This window comes from Oncorhynchus clarkii, chromosome 27 (assembly GCF_045791955.1).
Source record: "Oncorhynchus clarkii lewisi isolate Uvic-CL-2024 chromosome 27, UVic_Ocla_1.0, whole genome shotgun sequence".
In the NCBI taxonomy this organism is placed as follows: Eukaryota; Metazoa; Chordata; class Actinopteri; order Salmoniformes; family Salmonidae; genus Oncorhynchus; species Oncorhynchus clarkii.
In genome coordinates, this window is record NC_092173.1 from 30,492,931 (window position 1) to 30,511,916 (window position 18,986).

At 44.8% G+C, this 18,986-nt stretch overlaps 1 protein-coding gene across 3 annotated transcripts in view; it reads left to right on the plus strand.

Moving 5' to 3' along the window:
* Window positions 1-18,986, plus strand: part of LOC139385608 (phosphatidylinositol 4,5-bisphosphate 3-kinase catalytic subunit beta isoform-like) — a 79,810-nt gene that overhangs the window by 39,970 nt on the left and 20,854 nt on the right. For all 3 annotated transcript variants that reach the window (XR_011628975.1, XM_071130815.1, XM_071130816.1), the window contains 4 exons: window positions 5,083-5,269; window positions 8,158-8,386; window positions 9,889-10,127; window positions 17,567-17,749. Coding sequence is in view for 2 of the 3 variants with exons in the window: in XM_071130815.1 (XP_070986916.1) it covers window positions 5,117-5,269; window positions 8,158-8,386; window positions 9,889-10,127; window positions 17,567-17,749 (804 nt within the window). In the remaining variant the exon portion in view is untranslated. The remainder of the gene's footprint in view (window positions 1-5,082; window positions 5,270-8,157; window positions 8,387-9,888; window positions 10,128-17,566; window positions 17,750-18,986) is intronic.

Consider the following 18,986-nt stretch of genomic DNA (forward strand, 5'->3'; position numbering starts at 1 on the left):
ACATCATTTGAGTCATTTGGAGGTGTACCTAGGGCTGTATTTCAAAGCCTACCTTCAAACTCAGTGCCTCTGACACCATGGGAAAATCAAAAGAAATCAGCCACGACCTCAGGAAAAATATTGTAGACCTCCACAAGTCTGGTTCATCCTTGGGAGCAATTTCCAAATGCCTGAAGGTACCACGTTCATCTGTACAAACAATAGTGCGCAAGTATAAACACTGGTACCACGCAGCCGTCATACCACTCAGGAAGGAGACATGTTCTGTCTCCTAGAGATGAACGTACTTTGGTGCGAAAAGTGCAAATCAATTCCAGAACAACAGCAAAGGACCTTGTGAAGATGCTGGAGGAAACGGGTACAAAAGTATCGATATCCACATTAAAACGAGTCCTATATCGACATAACCTGAAAGGTCGCTCAGCAAGGAAGAAACCACTGCTCCAAAACCGCCATTAAAAAAGCTAGACTACGGTTTGCAACTGCACCTGGGGACAAAGATCGTACTTTTTGGATAAATGTCCTCTGGTCTGATGAAACAAATATAGAACTGTTTGGCCATAATGACCATCGTTATGTTTGGAGGATAAAGGGGGAGGCTTGCAAGCCGAAGAACACCATCCCAACTGTGAAGCACAGGGGTGGCAGCATCATGTTGTGGGGGTGCTTTGCTGCAGGAGGAACTGGTACACTTCACAAAATAGATGGCATCATGATAAGGAAAATTATGTGGATATATTGAAGCAACTTCTCAAGACATCAGTTATAGCTTGGTTGCAAATGGGTCTTCCAAATGGACTATGCCCCAAGCATACTTCCAAAGGAAGGAGCCACAATTCACCCAACTTATTGTAGGAAGCTTGTGGAAGGCTACCCAAAATGTTTGACCCAATTTAAACAATTTAAAGGCAATGCTACCAAATACTAATTGAGTGTATGTAAACTTCTGACCCACTGGGAATGTGTTGAAAGACATAAAAGCTGAAATAAATCATTCTCTCTACTATTATTCTGACATTTCACATTCTTAAAATAAACTGGTGACCCTAACTGGCCTAAAACATAATTTTTACTAGGATTAAATGTCAGGAATTGTGAAAAACTGAGTGTACATGTATTTGGCTAAGGTGTATGTAAACTTCCAACATTTCTTCTTTACAATAACAATAAATATCTCCACCCTATATATATGGCAAAATGTTTAGAATTGCAAAAAAATTGCTTTAAAACTGCATTATTTTCTCTGTGGCCTATGGTGAAGTTTAACTTTAAAGTTTTTTTCTCTCCACTGTGAAGAGGTGGGCCACTAAATGGTTTTGCCCTTGAGGTGGGTGGGCCTGTCATGACAAATAGTGTGATCTTATTAGCTAAACAAAACTTGTTTAAACAGCAAAATCAGCTTTGTTTACGTAGCGAGGATGAAAAGAATGTTATTTTTGCTGTAATCTCCAAAATGCAACGCATTAGGTCATCATACCGTTGCTATAGCAACGGATGCTAATAGTTTATCAAATCCCATTGTGACTCTGGGGGGGATGTTCAGTGTGTCTCCTCATGTTAGTTGTGACTGCGTCAGACAGACACGTTGTGGTGTCACCTTTCCTTTCATGAGTGTAACTGAGCTCCTCTGTGACATCACCCTCTGGTTCCCTGCATTGTTTGTCTGAGACAGGCATTCAACTGCACATTGTTTGTCTGAGACAGGCATTCAACTGTACATTGTTTGTCTGAGACAGGCATTCAACTGCACATTGTTTGTCTGAGACAGGCATTCAACTGTACATTGTTTGTCTGAGACAGGCATTCAACTGTACATTGTTTGTCTGAGACAGGCATTCAACTGCACATTGTTTGTCTGAGACAGGCATTCAACTGTACATTGTTTGTCTGAGACAGGCATTCAACTGCACATTGTTTGTCTGAGACAGGCATTCAACTGTACATTGTTTGTCTGAGACAGGCATTCAACTGTACATTGTTTGTCTGAGACAGGCATTCAACTGTACATTTGACAAAGTGCTTAGAACTGGGCGATATGGACAAAAATCTATTTTGTGATAAATTGCTTGAATTAATGCAATACTGATGAATAAATAGAATGATACATTTCTAACATTGTGCACAAGTTTTTTTGTGTTTTTTTATGATTCTTTACAGTGCATTCGGAAAGTATTCAGACCCCTGGACTTTATCCACATTTTGTTACATTACGCCTTATTCTAAAAGGATTAAGTGTTTTTCCCCTTCATCAATCTATACACAATACCCCATAATGACAAAGCAAAAACAGGTTTTTAGAAATGTTTGCACATTTATAAATAAAGATTGAAATATGACATTTACAAAAGTATTCAGACTTTGTTGACGCATCTTTGGCAGCAATTACGGCCTCATCTTCTTTTGGTATGACGCTTCAAGCTTGGCACACCTTTATTTGGGGAGCTTCTCCCATTCTTCTCTGCAGATCCTCTCAAGCTCTGTCAGGTTGGATGAGGAGCGTCACTGCACAGCTACTTTCAGTTCTCTCCAGAGATGTTCAAGTCCGGGCTCTGGCTGGGCCACTCAAGGACATTCAGAGACTTGTCCCGAAGCCACTCCTCAGTGTCTTTGCTGTGTGCTTAGGATCGTTGTCCTGTTGGAAGGTGAACCTTTGCCCCAGTCTGAGGTCCTTAGCGCTCTGGAGCAGGTTTTTATCAAGGATGATAAAGGGAAAATGATGGACACCGACCATATTGATCAGTTATCATCTCAGGCACTTTGCTGATGTCATTCATTATGATAAGTAGCCTATACTAGAGAAATATCAATGAAATGCGTTTGCTAATTGGAAAATTGATGGCTACAACCATCAAACTAGTGGTAGTAGTTTACAGTGCGTTCAGAAAGTATTCAGACCCCTGGACTTTTTCCAAATGTTAAGTTATGCCTTATTCTAAAATGGATAAATTATGATTTCCCCCTCATCAATCTACACACAATACCCTATAATGATAAAGCAAAAACGTTTTTTTAGAAATGTATGCACATTTATAAATAATTAAAACTGATATATAGTCCTGTTGGAAGGTGAACCTTCGCCCCAATCTGATGTCCTTAGTGCTCTGGAGCAGTTTTTTTTAATCAAGGATCTCTGTACTTTGCTCTGTTCATCTTTCCCTTGATCCTGACTAGTCTCCCAGTCCCTGCCGCTGAAAAGCATCCCCAAAGCATGATGCTGCCACCACCTTCCTTGACCGTAGGGATGGTGCCAGGTTTCCTCCAGATGTGACGCTTGGCATTCAGGCCAAAGAGTTAAATTTTGGTTTCATCAGACCAGATAATCTTGTTTCTCATGGTATGAGAGTCTTTAGGTGCCTTTTGGCAAACCCCAAGCGGGCTGTCATGTGCCTTTTACTGAAGAGTGGCTTCTGTCTGGCCACTCTACCATAAAGGCCTAATTGGTGGAGTGCTACAGAGATTGTTGTCCTTCTGGAAGGTTCTCCCATCTCAACAGAGGAACTATGGAGCTCTGACCAGAGTGACCATCAGGTTCTTGGTCACCTCCCTGACCAAGGCCCTTCTCCCCCAATTGCTCAGTTTGGCCGGGCGGCCAGCTCTAGGAAGAGTCTTGATGGTTCCAAACTTCTTCCATTTCAGAATGATGGAGGCCACTGAGTTCTTGGGGACCTTCAATGCTCCAGAAATGTTTTGGTACCCTTCCCCAGATCTGTGCCTCGACACAATCCTGTCTCAGCGCTCTACGGACAATTTCTTCAACCTCATGCTTGGTTTTGGGAGAATATCTAAAAACCTGTTTTCGCTTTGTTATTGTGTGTCGATTTTTTTCCTCCAATTTAATCCATAAGGCTAACAAAATGTGGAAAAAGTTGAGTTGTCTGAATACTTTCCGGATGCACTGTAAACTATGACTAGTCTGATGGTTGTAGCATTGGCAAACTTATTTCATTGACATTGGTCTAGTATAGGCTACTTATTGTAATGAACGACATCCGCAAAATGCCGGAGATGATAACTGATCAATATGGTTGGTGTCAATCATTTTATCTTTATCATCCCAGCACTAGTGTTTAGTTCCACCACTCACCAATGGTGGCTCAGAAATTGTTCAGTCCCTTTAAGAGAGAATGTTCTAGTTCAGAGTGTTGAATGGCAGTCAGAGCAGTTGTATATGCATAGCTGATCATGTTAAGTGGCCAAGATAGTGGCTCCAAATGGGCCACGATACTGTACTTGCTGCAGAGCCAAAATGGACCCAATCACTTAACACCATTAGAGACAATGGGGCTGCTGCTGGATTTAATGGCCTGGTGATATTGAGCCAAAATGGAGATTGAACTGTGGCCTGCTGGAGCACTTAAAGACATGCTCTTCAGGAATAGGTCATTACAGAAAAGAAACTGTGATGGTGGATGGTCTATTGTGATGAAACACCGAGCCAGAATGGAAACTGGGCAGCATGTGGTTCTTTACCAAAGTTGCTCAAGCATTTACTGTAGTGTGTGTGTGTGTGTGTGTGTGTGTGTGTGTACTTGAACCACCTCCTAAACCCGTAACAAATTTTTTGAAGGGAATTTTGAAAACCTGTCAACTCCAGTCCCACACTAACTACGGTCATTGCACACTCACTGGATGATTTGAAAAATGTCAGCTAAATTTACCTCAACTCCGTTTACTTGATAATTGCCTTGGCAACAGCCTCACGGCCAAGTGAGGGGGGAACCAGAGCAGGTTGTCAGGGGTGAGGGGAAGGGTTGGTGACCTTTTTGTTCCTGTGTTTGCTTAGTGGGCATTCCTCTGAGGGCTGGCGCTCACCCAACCATGGCCAGTCCGTGTTATACAGGGCTCCCCCTGGTGGCAAAGATGGAGTATAACAGTCTCCTCAGCCTGACACCACCCAACTTTCAGTCATCAGTAAAGACTATCAAACTATGTCTGCATTTCAATAGGATAGTAGGAATTGGAAGAACTCTGTGAGGTGTGGTTCAGCCATTCACGGTTACAGTTCTATACTCTCTGCTTGTGGTTGTGGTTCTTCAGCAGTTCATGGTTACTCTCCCTAACGGTCCTCTTTCCTCCTCCCAGGTCCTTATGGTTGAGCTGGGTGTTGGTCCCTGCGATGCCTCCCGCCATGACAGACGACCTGGACTTGTGGGCGGCCCATTCCCAGCTGTGTGGAGAGGACCTGGTCACTGTGGACTTCCTGTTACCCACCGGTATCTACATCCAGATGGACGTCCCCAGAGAGGCCACCATACAACACATCAAACTGGTACGAGAGAGGGGGACTGTGTGTGTGTGTGTGTTTGAAATTTAATTATATGATATTTTGCTGGGTATTCTGCAGTTAACAGGCTTGCCTATAGCCTAATGTTAATAATTTCAGACAGCAGTCGAAACAGTGCAGTTGCAATCTTAGAACAGCATTGGAAAGTATAGCCTAGAGGCCTGTAATAGGCCTACTGTGCATCTCAGTGTTCTTATTGTTATCATGAGGATTCAGTAGGATTATAATGATAGGGATTTCTATCCACGTTATCCAGCACTACAACACCTTCAGCCTTTCAGGTTGTTTTATCTCTTCAGTTAGAATCAACCCACATGGAACACATTACTTTACAATGTATTAGTTTAACATTACGGAGATTGGTTAGGATTGTTTTGATGAATGACTGAGTTGAAGTGGCTGAAGTTCTGGTTCTGAGCCATTGTAAAAGGCCATCATAACAACTAGAACAAGCTGCTGTAGACTGTCGCCTCCTCTCCAGTCCAGACAGACACTGTCTAATGGGTGTTATGACACAGCTGGTGGCTGTTTGTTTGTCTCTGAGCTGCACTCTAACTGCATGCAAATATCCTATGACATCATGCGTGACCCTGCTAGTGGGTAGTGGTGGGGTGAGATGTAAGCCAAAGGTCAGGAATGTAACAATACACTATAGTCTTTACCATCATGGAAGGTTTCATACTTCTGTCACTATGAATGTTTTAAGGATTTTTAGTTTTGACTTTTTAAAGTGTACATTTTTTATTTAATTTTACCTTTATTCAACTAGGCAAGTCAGTTAAGAACAAATTCTTATTTTCAATGACGGCCTAGTGGGTCAACTGCCTGTTCAGGGGCAGAACGACAGATTTGTACCTTGTCAGCTCGGGGGTTTGAACTTGCAACCTTGCGGTTACTAGTCCAACGCTCTAACCACTAGGCTACCCTGCCGTTTTTGTATTTGACCGTGTGGTGAGATCCCTCTCCCTGTGACCCTCTCTCCCTGCCGGTGTTTTCCTCATGTAATGTTTTCCTCCATTCTGAGACACTATTTCTGATGCACACACACACACACCCACATAGAGAGACAGCATATTTTCCTCAGACAGGCTTTGTTGAATAGTTCTTGAACAACAGTGTGTAATGTCTGTTTCTCTGAATCACCCCTGGCTCCAGTGTTCCTAATGAGGAGTGACCTAACACTCCAATTCACAGAAGTGCTTGTTTGTCTGTCTGCTTTTCATATGTCTACAAAATAGAACTAACAGACTCAATGACTTGTGATCTGCTTTACAGTTGTGCAGACAGTTGTGCAGTCTTATCAGTTATGTCCTGGTAGGTAGGCTAGCCGGTAAGCTACAGTCTGGCTACCTGTTGGTGGATTAGGTTCAGGGAGGGCTAGTGAGGGCTTGTTCAGTGGAAATCTATTCCCTGGAGCCAGTAAAGAGGAGATATGGAGGAAAGCTCAGAGAAATTAAAAAGTATCTTAGCGTGACTGCAGAATGAGGGAGAATGTGAGGGAGCAAGGGAGAATGTGAGGGAGCAAGAGAGGGAGAGAGGAAGAAGGAGAGGCTCAGGTAGACCAGCAGCAGATTGATTTATTTCCCCTACTAAAAATGTTTCGGAGGAGAGTAGTCCCCAGACGGAAGGCTTGCCAGCCAGCTAACAACGTTAAACCTCAGATTCTGATTTGTAGACAGCACAGTAGCAGGGTGGAAAATAAAGATGCCTCCCCTGCTCAGATGTAACGTGGGCATGACATTTATCAGGGGTGCAATGACACACCACTCCTCCCTCTCCATTAGAATAGCTCGTCTTTCACTTCTATTCAAATGTGTTCTGATATTCATCCTCGGCTGGCCAACAGCACCACAACTGTTGTGACGTGTACTCAATGAATGTTGGTTTAGAATGTTTTTTAAATGGAGACCTTGCAAGTCCATCCAACATGCATGAAATAAAACAACTAACTGAATGTAAGAGAACATATTCAAGAGATACTCTTGAAGGAAATGGTAAAGTTCAATAAATTGTCTCTTAAGTGAGGCTGTTATCCGGTTACTTCAAGGTGCTTTGCTTTCATTTTAGATCATAACAGTAGTAGTAATATTGTCTCTGGATGGCTACAAATAGCATGCTGGTGAAATGTGACAGATAATTAGATGTCACACAACGGATAATAACAACACATTTGTTAAGTAAAAGCAGTTATTTGTCATGTGAACATGGTACAGCCAAGTAGTAAACTGTAATCCAATCATCGTTTTTTTAACCTTTATTTAACTAGGCAAGTCAGTTAAGAACACATTCTTATTTACAATGATGGCATCTGATGCAGTAAAAGTTGAATTCCGGGAGTATTTTGTTTTCGCCTCTAAAGGTCTATACTTTGAGGGGACTTGGTCTGATGTTATGGTCAGTAAGGTGGTTATGACACAAGACTGTTTGTCTGAAGGGAAGAGAGGTGACATGACTCCTTGTCTACTCTGTCCCCATGTTTGTCTACTTCGTGCCCTTCAGCCTCAAACACACACACACACACACACACACCCTGTGACTGTGCCATGGGACATGATTCATGCCCTGATTGGTCTATTCAGGACCTGTGTCATCATGTTTGTTCCCCTGTCATCATATGACATATGGTTGTTGTTCATCCATTGGTTGTTAACATTTCAGTCACGATGATTCGTAGAACTACTGTTGGCTTTAGAATCTGGATTATTGTGATGTGAGTCATGGCTAATCATTTAGGTTCCACTTGTTGTTGTAGATCATGTATTTTAGAGACTGAGCCTGTGTCTGTGTAGCCTCTGATCATACAGGTAGATTGTGTTAACTTGTCTTGCCATAGTTTTTGTAATAACTGTGGTGTCCCCCTCTTCTCCTCATAGCTCCTATGGAAGCAGGCCCAGTCATACCCCCTGTTTCCGTCTCTGGGGGAGATGGAGGGCCACATGTTTGAGTGTGTGAACCAGGCAGCGGTGCACGAGGAGCTGGAGGATGAGACCAGGCGCCTCTGTGATGTTAGGCCCTTCTGTCCCATGCTCAAACTGGTCACACGCAACTGTGGCCGCGCGGAACGCTTGCTCGACTCCAAGATCGGTGTGCTCATCGGAAAAGGTGACGTGCGCGCACACATGCACACAGTAACAGTAGACCCTTACACTGATGTTTGACCTGTGGTTTGAACAGAGTAGAGATGCTCCTGGACAGTGATCACTCAAACACACACATACTCTTCAGACACACCAGCACCATTTCATCTCTTTCGCCAATATATTGATATCCTCTTTGCCTTGGCTGTCAGATCTGAGTCTTGTCTTCAGAAGTCTCATGTCATCATCCCAGTATCAGCTGAAGTCAGGCCCGTAGAATGGAACACAATCCGCTTAGAATGGACAGGCTCCTGATGTCTGTTATTATCATCCGTCACTCAGTATTATCTGTGATGGTGATAAGGCGCTGTGCTGAGTGGAGGAGGCAAGCCAGACCACCACTGTAATGGTAGAGTGGAAAGGTCAGTCTATTGACACACAAACCCAAATATGCGCACATGCCTACATACACTAAGTCTCCCTTACATTCTCTATCTCATCCACATATACACATAGCGTGTACACATAAGTGTACACACACAGGGTCTTGTTAGTCTGAGGGTGTGTGAGGACAGAGATGGTGGGGCTCTATGGAGGTGCTCCAGGCTGCAGGCCAACCAGGCCTGTTCAGAGAGGGAGTCAGTCAGTCTAATGGAAGGAGACTCATCCCATATTGATATGCTCCCTCCTGCTTCCACTTTTGTCAGATGTGATCTGTAAAAGGCTTTTGTCAGTAAGCGCTACTCAAAACATCCCTCAGGCACTGGCTAGCCACACACACACTGGCTAGCCACACACACACTGGCTAGCCACACACACACTGGCTAGCCACACACACACTGGCTAGCCACACACACACTGGCTAGCCACACACACACTGGCTAGCCACACACACACTGAAAAGCATACACGCGCACACACACGAAGAAGCAGACACACGCACTCGCACAATCTGAGAGCTGAGGGTCATATGAATGTTTAATGGTTTTAAATGTCAACATGTTGTTTTCATCATCCAAAGTGTTCTACTGGCCCAAAATACTGAGCTCTGTTCAACTGATAGATATAGTATAATGAATTTAGGAGCTAGATTTTATACCCAGTGACAGTTGTATTTCAATGAAAACAGTAGGTTAGAGTTCAACACTGTTGAGATTGGATTGTCATTTGTAATCCCTCATAAACAGGAATTGCTACTTGTTACCACGCCAGGTATCAAATGTCAGTCACAGATGTAGTGCATTAAACATGAATGGTGATGCCTTTTAATGCAGTGCTGTTAGACCCACTCGTGCAGAGGTTATACTCTTGTTTTTCACGTGCTTTAGTGTGTGGCTTCTTATGACTGCTCACGGGTGTTCACAAACGGAACACGATCGGCAAATTCATCTTTACTGCAAAATGTTTTATAACCTCTTGTGGCCTTATCATGATATCTTTATCACCTGCGAAGTCGTTGTGCAATGTTTATAAAGTGGTCATGGAGTGGTTATGAAGAGCTTATGAAGCTTCATGAACCATTCACAGGTCTCCACGAGCTGGACGCTCTGCAGGACCAGGAGGTGAAGGACTTCCGCAGTAAGATGTTCCGTATCAGCGAGGAGAAGATGCAGCGGGTACAGCTGATGACCTGGAGCGAGTGGCTGCAGGCCTGCTTCTCTCCGCAGCTGGAGCCAGGGGGAGGAGCCACACCCGTCACAGACGGTGTCAACGACAAACAGGCCGAGGCCAGCCTCAAAGTCACCATGCACTTCGACCAGTCCCAGGTAACTACAGTATCTGTACACACTGTGAGCACAATATTTCCTACCAGAAATACTTACACGCACACATAGCAAAATATGCCCAGCAATGGAGTGAACGAGGCCATTGTCGCTCTCTTTACAATACTATACACCCTCAGCTGTCATCAAGCAGGAGTCACATCTACAATACTATACACCCTCAGCTGTCATCAAGCAGGAGTCACATCTACAATACTATACACCCTCAGCTGTCATCAAGCAGGAGTCACATCTACAATACTATACACCCTCAGCTGTCATCAAGCAGGAGTCACATCTACAATACTATACACCCTCAGCTGTCATCAAGCAGGAGTCACATCTACAATACTATACACCCTCAGCTGTCATCAAGCAGGAGTCACATCTACAATACTATACACCCTCAGCTGTCATCAAGCAGGAGTCACATCTACAATACTATACACCCTCAGCTGTCATCAAGCAGGAGTCACATCTACAATACTATACACCCTCAGCTGTCATCAAGCAGGAGTCACATCTACAATACTATACACCCTCAGCTGTCATCAAGCAGGAGTCACATCTACAATACTATACACCCTCAGCTGTCATCAAGCAGGAGTCACATCTACAATACTATACACCCTCAGCTGTCATCAAGCAGGAGTCACATCTACAATACTATACACCCTCAGCTGTCATCAATTAGGTGCCATCACATATAGACAACAGTATGCAGACAGACACTGATTTTACAAAACATTAGGAACACTTGCTCTTTCCGTGACATAGTTTTCACCTGGTCAGTCTATGATCCCTTATTGATGTCACACAACTGTGGGAAGCATTGGAGTCAACATGGGCCAGCATCCCTGTGGAACGCTTTTAACACCTTGTAGAGTCCATGCCCTGACGAATTGAGGCTGTTCTGAGGGGGAATATCACGAAGGTGTTCCTAATGTTTGTTATACTCAGTAGGCTACAGACGAGTAAACAAACTCTCTCACACAAGAATATACTCCCCTCTCATCTTCTCTGTTGGCTATTCCCTAATAGGACCTGGTCATGTGACAGTTAACGGTCTGTTAATAGTAGAGGTCGACCGAATATGATTTTTCAATACCGATACCGATTATTGGAGGACCAAAAAAAGCCGATACCGATTAATCGGACAATAAAAAAATGTATTTGTAATAATGACAATTACAACAATACTGAATGAACACTTATTTTAACTTAACATAATACATCAATAAAATCAATTTAGCCTCAAATAAATAATGAAACATGTTCAATTTGGTTTAAATAATGCAAAAACAAAGTGTTGGAGAAGAAAGTAAAAGTGCAATATTGTAAGATATGTAAGAAAGCTAACGTTTCAGTTCCTTGCTCAAGAACATGAGAACATATGAAAGCTGGTGGTTCCTTTTACCATGAGTCTTCAATATTCCCAGGTAAGAAGTTTTAGGTTGTAGTTATAGGAATTATAGGACTATTTCTCTCTATACCATTTGTATTTCATATACCTTTGACTGTTAGATGTTCTTATAGGCACTTTAGTATTGCCAGTGTAACAGTATAGCTTCCGTCCCTCTCCTCGCCCCTACCTGGGCTCGAACCAGGAACACATCGACAACAGCCACCCTCAAAGCAGCGTTACCCATGCAGAGCAAGGGGAATAACTACTCCAAGTCTCAGAGCGGGTGACGCTTGAAACGCTATTAGCGCGCACCCCGCTAACTAGCTAGCCATTTCACATTGGTTACACCAGCCTAATCTTGGGAGTTGATGGGCTTGAAGTCATAAACAGGGCTTGAAGCACAGCAAAGAGCTGCTGAATGAATGCTTACTAGCCTGCTGGTGCCTACCATCGCTCAGTCAGACTGCTCTATCAAATCATAGACTTAATTATAACATAATAACACACAGAAATACGAGCCTTAGGTCATTAATATAGTCGAATCCGGAAACTATTATCTCGAAAACAAGACGTTTATTTTTTCAGTGAAATACGGAACCGTTTAAAAAAAAAAATGGTTGTATTTAATCTAACGGGTGGCATCCATAAGTCTAAATGTTCCTGTTACATTGCACAACCTTCAGTGTTATATCATAATTACGTAGAATTCTGGCAGATTAGGCGGCCCGAACTGTTGCATATACACTGACTCTGCGTGCAAGGAACTCAAGAGAAGTAACACAATTTCACCTGGTTAATATTGCCTGCTAACCTGGATTTCTTTTAGCTAAATATGCAGGGTTAAAAATATATACTTCTGTGTATTGATTCTAAGAAAGGCATTGATGTTTATGGTTAGGGACACATTGGAGCAAGGACAGTCCTTTTTCGCGAATACGCATCGATTATATGCAACGCAGAACACGCTAGAAAAACTAGTAATCAACCATGTGTAGTTAACTAGTGATTATGATTGATTGATTGTTTTTTATAAGATAAGTTTAATGCTAGCTAGCAACTTACCTTGGCTTACTGCATTCGCGTAACAGGCAGGCTCCTCGTGGAGTGCAATGAGAGGCAGGTGGTTAGAGCATTGCATTAGTAACTGTAAGGTTGCAAGATTGAATCCCCGAGCTGATAAGGTAAAAATCTGTGGGTCTGCCCCTGAACAAGGCAGTTAACCCACCGTTCCTAGGCCATCATTGAAAATAAGAATGTGTTCTTAACTGACTTGCCTAGTTAAATAAAGGTGTAAAAAAATATATATAAAAAAATACAGATACAGAAAATACAGATACAGACTTGAAATCGGCCCGAATTAATCGGCCATTCCGATTAAATGGTCGACCTCTAGTTAATAGGGCCTGGTCATGTGACAGTTAACGGTCTGTTAATAGGACCTGTTCATGTGACAGTGGACGGTCCCCTAATAGGGCCTGGTTATGGGACAGTGGATGGTCCCCTAATAGGGCCTAGTTATGGGACAGTGGACGGTCCCCTAATAGGGCCTGGTTATGGGACAGTGGATGGTCCCCTAATAGGGCCTGGTTATGGGACAGTGGACGGTCCCCTAATAGGGCCTGGTTATGGGACAGTGGACGGTCCCCTAATAGGGCCTGGTTATGGGACAGTGGACGGTCCCCTAATAGGGCCTGGTCATGGGACAGTGGACGGTCCCCTAATAGGGCCTGGTTATGGGACAGTGGACTGTCCCCTAATAGGGCCTGGTTATGGAACAGTTGACGGTCCCCTAATAGGGCCTGGTCATGGGACAGTGGACGGTCCCCTAATAGGCCCTGGTTATGGGACTGAGCCAATCTCTGGCAGAGTGACGGCTCTAAATGGGTCATTACCACCATCAGTCACAGTCACATCCTCACTGAGACACCGAAGCACGTGACACATTCACACGCACACACGCGCGCCTGCCCAAAGGGCCTCTCCACTAATTAAAAACTTGGAAGAAGAGGACATCTGAGGACGCTGACACCATATCTCTTGCTTGCTCTCTTGCACTCTCCCTCTCTTCCCCTCTTCCCCCTCACCCCTCTCTCTCTCGCTCTCGCTCTATCCCTCTCGCTCTATCCCTCTCGCTCTATCCCTCTCGCTCTATCCCTCTCGCTCTATCCCTCTCTCTCTATCCCTCTCTCTCTATCTCTCTATCTCTCTCGCTCTCTCTCTCGCTCTCTCTCTCACTCACTCCTCACTATCAACCTCTCTACACACTACTGTATGTTCTATCTGAAAAAATATATGCATCGTGCGCTAGGGTCAATAGCTCACTGCACACTACATGGCCTAAACCCTTACTGTCTGTGTTCTTCTGTCCAGGTGGATGGTGGCAGGAAGTCGGTGTGTTTTTTAGGAGTCCAGACACTGTAAGCCACATTAAGCACAGGAAGTGGACCTTTTATTGTCTAGAGTCTTGTTAACTCAATTGGTTGGTTGGCCTGGTTTTCAGTTGCTCTGATATAACAAAGCCTTATTTTACTACCTGTTTACATGATATTTACTTGGACATTACATTGTAAAACTGCAGTCTTTCACTAGAAGGTACAAGGTGCTATAGTTATCATTTTATTTGAAGCAATTACCCAAAAGTACACATATTCTTGGCTGTAATGAAAATGTGAAATAATTTGAATAATTTTTACTGCTCTATTTGGAACTTGACCACTCTGGCCAGTGTCACCATGGTGATATGCAGCAGGTGGTTGTCATGCCCGACCAGGTTGGGCACCAGGCTTCAAGGCAGGTTGGGTAGCGGGGTGTGTGCGTTTCTCTGTCTGAATGATCTTTAAGCCTTCGGTGTCTGGCTGGGATTGTGTGTTAAGCCTTGTCTGCGAGGCAGCAGACACACACTGCAGGACAATCTACACTGCTCAAAAAAATAAAGGGAACACTTAAACAACACAATGTAACTCCAAGTCAATCACACTTCTGTCAAATCAAACTGTCCACTTAGGAAGCAACACTGATTGACAATACATTTCACATGCTGTTGTGCAAATGGAATAGACAACAGGTGGAAATTATAGGCAATTAGCAAGACACCCCCAATAAAGGAGTGGTTCTGCAGGTGGTGACACCAGACCACTTCTCAGTTCCTATGCTTCCTGACTGATGTTTTGGTCACTTTTGAATGCTGGCGGTGCTTTCACTCTAGTGGTAGCATGAGACGGAGTCTACAACCCACACAAGTGGCTCAGGTAGTGCAGTTCATCCAGGATGGCACATCAATGCGAGCTGTGGCAAGAAGGTTTGCTGTGTCTGTCAGCGTAGTGTCCAGAGCATGGAGGCGCTACCAGGAGACAGGCCAGTACATCAGGAGACGTGGAGGAGGCCGTAGGAGGGCAACAACCCAGCAGCAGGACCGCTGCCTCCGCCTTTGTGCAAGGAGGAGCAGGAGGAGCACTGCCAGAGCCCTGTAAAATGACCTCCAGCAGGCCACAAATGTGCATGTGTCTGCTCAAACGGTCAGAAACAGACTCCATGAGGGTGGTGTGAGGGCCCGACGTCCACAGGTGGGGGTTGTGCTTACAGCCCAACACCGTGCAGGACGTTTGGCATTTGCCAGAGAACACCAAGATTGGCAAATTCGCCATTGGCGCCCTGTGCTCTTCACAGATGAAAGCAGGTTTACACTGAGCACATGTGACAGACGTGACAATCTGGAGACGCCGTGGAGAATGTTCTGCTGCCTGCAACATCCTCCAGCATGACCGGTTTGGCGGTGGGTCAGTCATGGTGTGGGGTGGCATTTCTTTGGGAGGCCGCACAGCCCTCCATGTGCTCGACAGAGGTAGCCTGACTGCCATTAGGTACCGAGATGAGATCCTCAGACACCTTGTGAGACCAAATGCTGGTGCGTTGGCCCTGGGTTCCTCCTAATGCAAGACAATGCTAGACCTCATGTGGCTGGAGTGTGTCAGCAGTTCCTGCAAGAGGAAGGCATTGATGCTATGGACTGGCCCACCCATTCCCCAGACCTGAATCCAATTGAGCACGTCTGGGACATCATGTCTCGCTCCATCCACCAACGCCACGTTGCACCACAGACTGTCCAGGAGTTGGCGGATGCTTTAGTCCAGGTCTGGGAGGAGATCCCTCAGGAGACCATCCGCCACCTCATCAGGATATTGCCCAGGTGTTGTAGGGAGGTCATACAGGCACGTGGAGGCCACACACACTACTGAGCCTCATTTTGACTTGTTTTAAGGACATTACATCAAAGTTGGATCAGCCTGTAGTGTGGTTTTCCACTTTAATTTTGAGTGTGACTCCAAATCCAGACCTCCATGGGTTGATAAATTTGATTTCCATTGATCATTTTTGTGTGATTTCAACTATGTAAAGAATTCAGATCTAGGATGTGTTATTTTAGTGTTTCCTTAATTTTTTTGAGCAGTGTATATCCCTTACCCCCCTGTCATTATGTTATTTTAATATCCCCCCTTGTCCTCTCTCCTCGCTTACTTTGAGATGTCACTTTGTAATATAAACTCAGCAAAAAAAGATCTGTCCCTTTTTCAGGATCCTGTCTTTCAAAGATAATTCATAAAAATCCAAATAACTTCACAGATCTTCATTGTAAAGGGTGTTAACACTGTTTCCCATGCTTGTTCAATGAACCATAAACAATTAATGAACATGCACCTTTGGAACGGTCGCTGGACACTATCAGCTTACAGAAGGTAGGCAATTAAAGTCACAATTAGGAAAACTTGGGACACTAAAGAGGCCTTTCTACTGACTCTGAAAACACCAAAAGAAACATGACCAGGGTCCCTGTTCATCTGCGTGAACGTGCCTTAGGCATGCAGCAAGGAGGCACGAGGACTGCAGATGTGGCCAGGGCAATACATTGCAATGTCCATACTGTGAGAAGCCTAAAACAGCGCTACAGGGAGACAGGACAGACAGCTGATCATCCTCGCAGTGGCAGACCACGTGTAACAAGTACAGGATGGCAACAACAACTGCCTGAGTTACTCCAGGAACACACAATCCCTCCATCAGTGCTCAGACTGTCCGCAATAGGCTGAGAGAGGCTGGACTGAGGGCTTGTATGCCTGTTGTAAGGCAGGTCCTCACCAGACATCACCGGCAACAACGTCGCCTATGGGCACAAACCCACCGTCGCTGGACCAGACAGGACTGGCAAAAAGTGCTCTTCACTGACAAGTTGCGGTTGTGTCTCACCAGGGGTGATGGTCAGATATGCGTTTATCGTAGAAGGAATGAGCATTATACCGAGGCCTGTATTCTGGAGCGGGATTGACTTGGAGGTGGAGGGTCCGTCATACTGAGCTTGTTGTCATTGCAGGAAATCTCAACGATGTACGTTACAGGGAAGAGATCCTCCTCCCTCATGTGGTACCCTTCCTGCAGGCTCATCCTGACATGACCCTCCAGCATGACAATGCCACCAGCCATACTGCTCGTTCTGTGCGTGATTTCCTGCAAGACAGGAATATCAGTGTTCCATGGCCAGGCAAGAACCCGGATCACAATCTCATTGAGCACGTCTGGGACCTGTTGGATCAGAGGGTGAGGGCTAGGGCCGTTCCCCCCAGAAATGTTTGGGAACTTGCAGGTGCCTTGGTGGAAGGGTGGGGTAACATCTCACAGCAAGAACTGGAAAATCTGGTGCAGTCCGTGAGGAGATGTTGTACTGCAGTACTTAATGCAGCTGGTGGCCACACCAGATACTGACTGTTACTTTTGATTTTGACCCCCCCCCCCCCTCCCCCTTTATTTCAGGGACACATTATTAAATTTTTGTTAGTCACATGTCTGTGGAACTTGTTCAGTTTGTTGTTGAATCTTATGTTCATACAAATGTTTACACACGTTTGCTGAAAATATACACAGTTGACCGTGAGAGGACGTTTCTTGCTTAGTTTAGAACATTAAGTGCACCACGCCATCTCTTTCTCTTCTCTTCTCTGCCTCTCTTTGTGTTTGTTGTGTTGATGATGATGTTCTCTCCCTCCAGGACACAGCCAGTCTGAAGGTGTGGCCCAGCACCAGTCCCAGTGAGCTGATGGAACAGGCGTTGAGGAAATGGCTAACGACCCACGGCCCCGAGGAGGAGGGACGCCAGGCCGAGCAGTATGTTCTGAGGGTCAGCGATAAGCTGGAGTTCCTCTGTGGAGACCACCCCCTCATACAGTACAAGGTGACCCCTTACTCGTAGGCTAAACTTCAGTGCATACAGTGCAAAGGGACCCTAATGTTGCCCAATGAACCCTTCACCTTTAACCCCTAAACCCTCTGTAGAGTGCTTTCTTACCATCAAATTGCTCCCTTTCTCAATCTCTTAACCTCAAGTTTCTGTGCTGTGCTGACCTCAACCATTCCTTAATGATTAATATCATAATTAGTAAACTCTCTTCGACCGTAACGGTTCATGTTCCAGTCTCAATGTTCCAACGTCAGAGAGTGTGTAGTGAGCTGTCAGGTTAAGGTTGAGGAATGTCTTTAGATTACGACCGTAACCCCGGTTCTCTGATTGTAAGAGTGAGGTATTTTACTTATGGGATACGCCCCCAGCGTATTCGTCAGAAGCCTTTATTACACTAAGCCAACCATGATTGGCTGGATGTTGAGACGTGTGCGTCGGGGAAGGGTGTCCCTCCTACCCTATAAAAGGTCCAACGCAGAATCTTTCAAAAATAAGCAACTCCTCTTCCTCGCTACTACAAGGAGGATGGTCTGGTGAAATACCTCACTCATACTATCAGAGAACTGAGGTTACGACTGTAACCCAACGTTCTCTTTCAAGAATTCATTTCGGTATTTCACTAATGGGATAATCTGATTCCCGTATTGCCAGACAAGCTTATCCTGACGATCTACTGCACTGTGCTGTATATCACACACATTGGCTTCGCCCCTCAGAAGATCCTACACGGGAAGTGGTATGCGCCAGGGTCAGTGCAGTGACCTTTAAAACGTTGCAAATGTATGAGGCGAAGCCCAACTTGCTGCTGAGCAAATATCTTAGATATACCCAGGATGTAGCCATTCCTCCAGTGGAATGAGCCCATAGGCCAGCAGGAGACTGAAGACCCTTACTTGTGTATGCCAAAGTGATAGCCTCCACTATCCAGTGGGAGAGGCGTTGTTTAGTGAGCGCTTTATCTGTGAGGTTTCGCCCAGGAAACAAACTGCTGATCACATTTTTTAAACCCCTTGGTCTTGTCCATGTAGATGTGCAGAGCGCGTACTGGACACAACATATGAAGCCATTGATGTTCCTGGAGAGGGAAACGGTGGGGGGTAAAAATCTTCCAGCTCAAGGGGAAGACGCATCAAAGATGGATTCATAATCTTAGGGATAAAGGCGCGGTTAGGCCACAATCATACCCTATTGTTACCGGTGCAAATTGTGCGCATGACGAGTGCAATGAGGG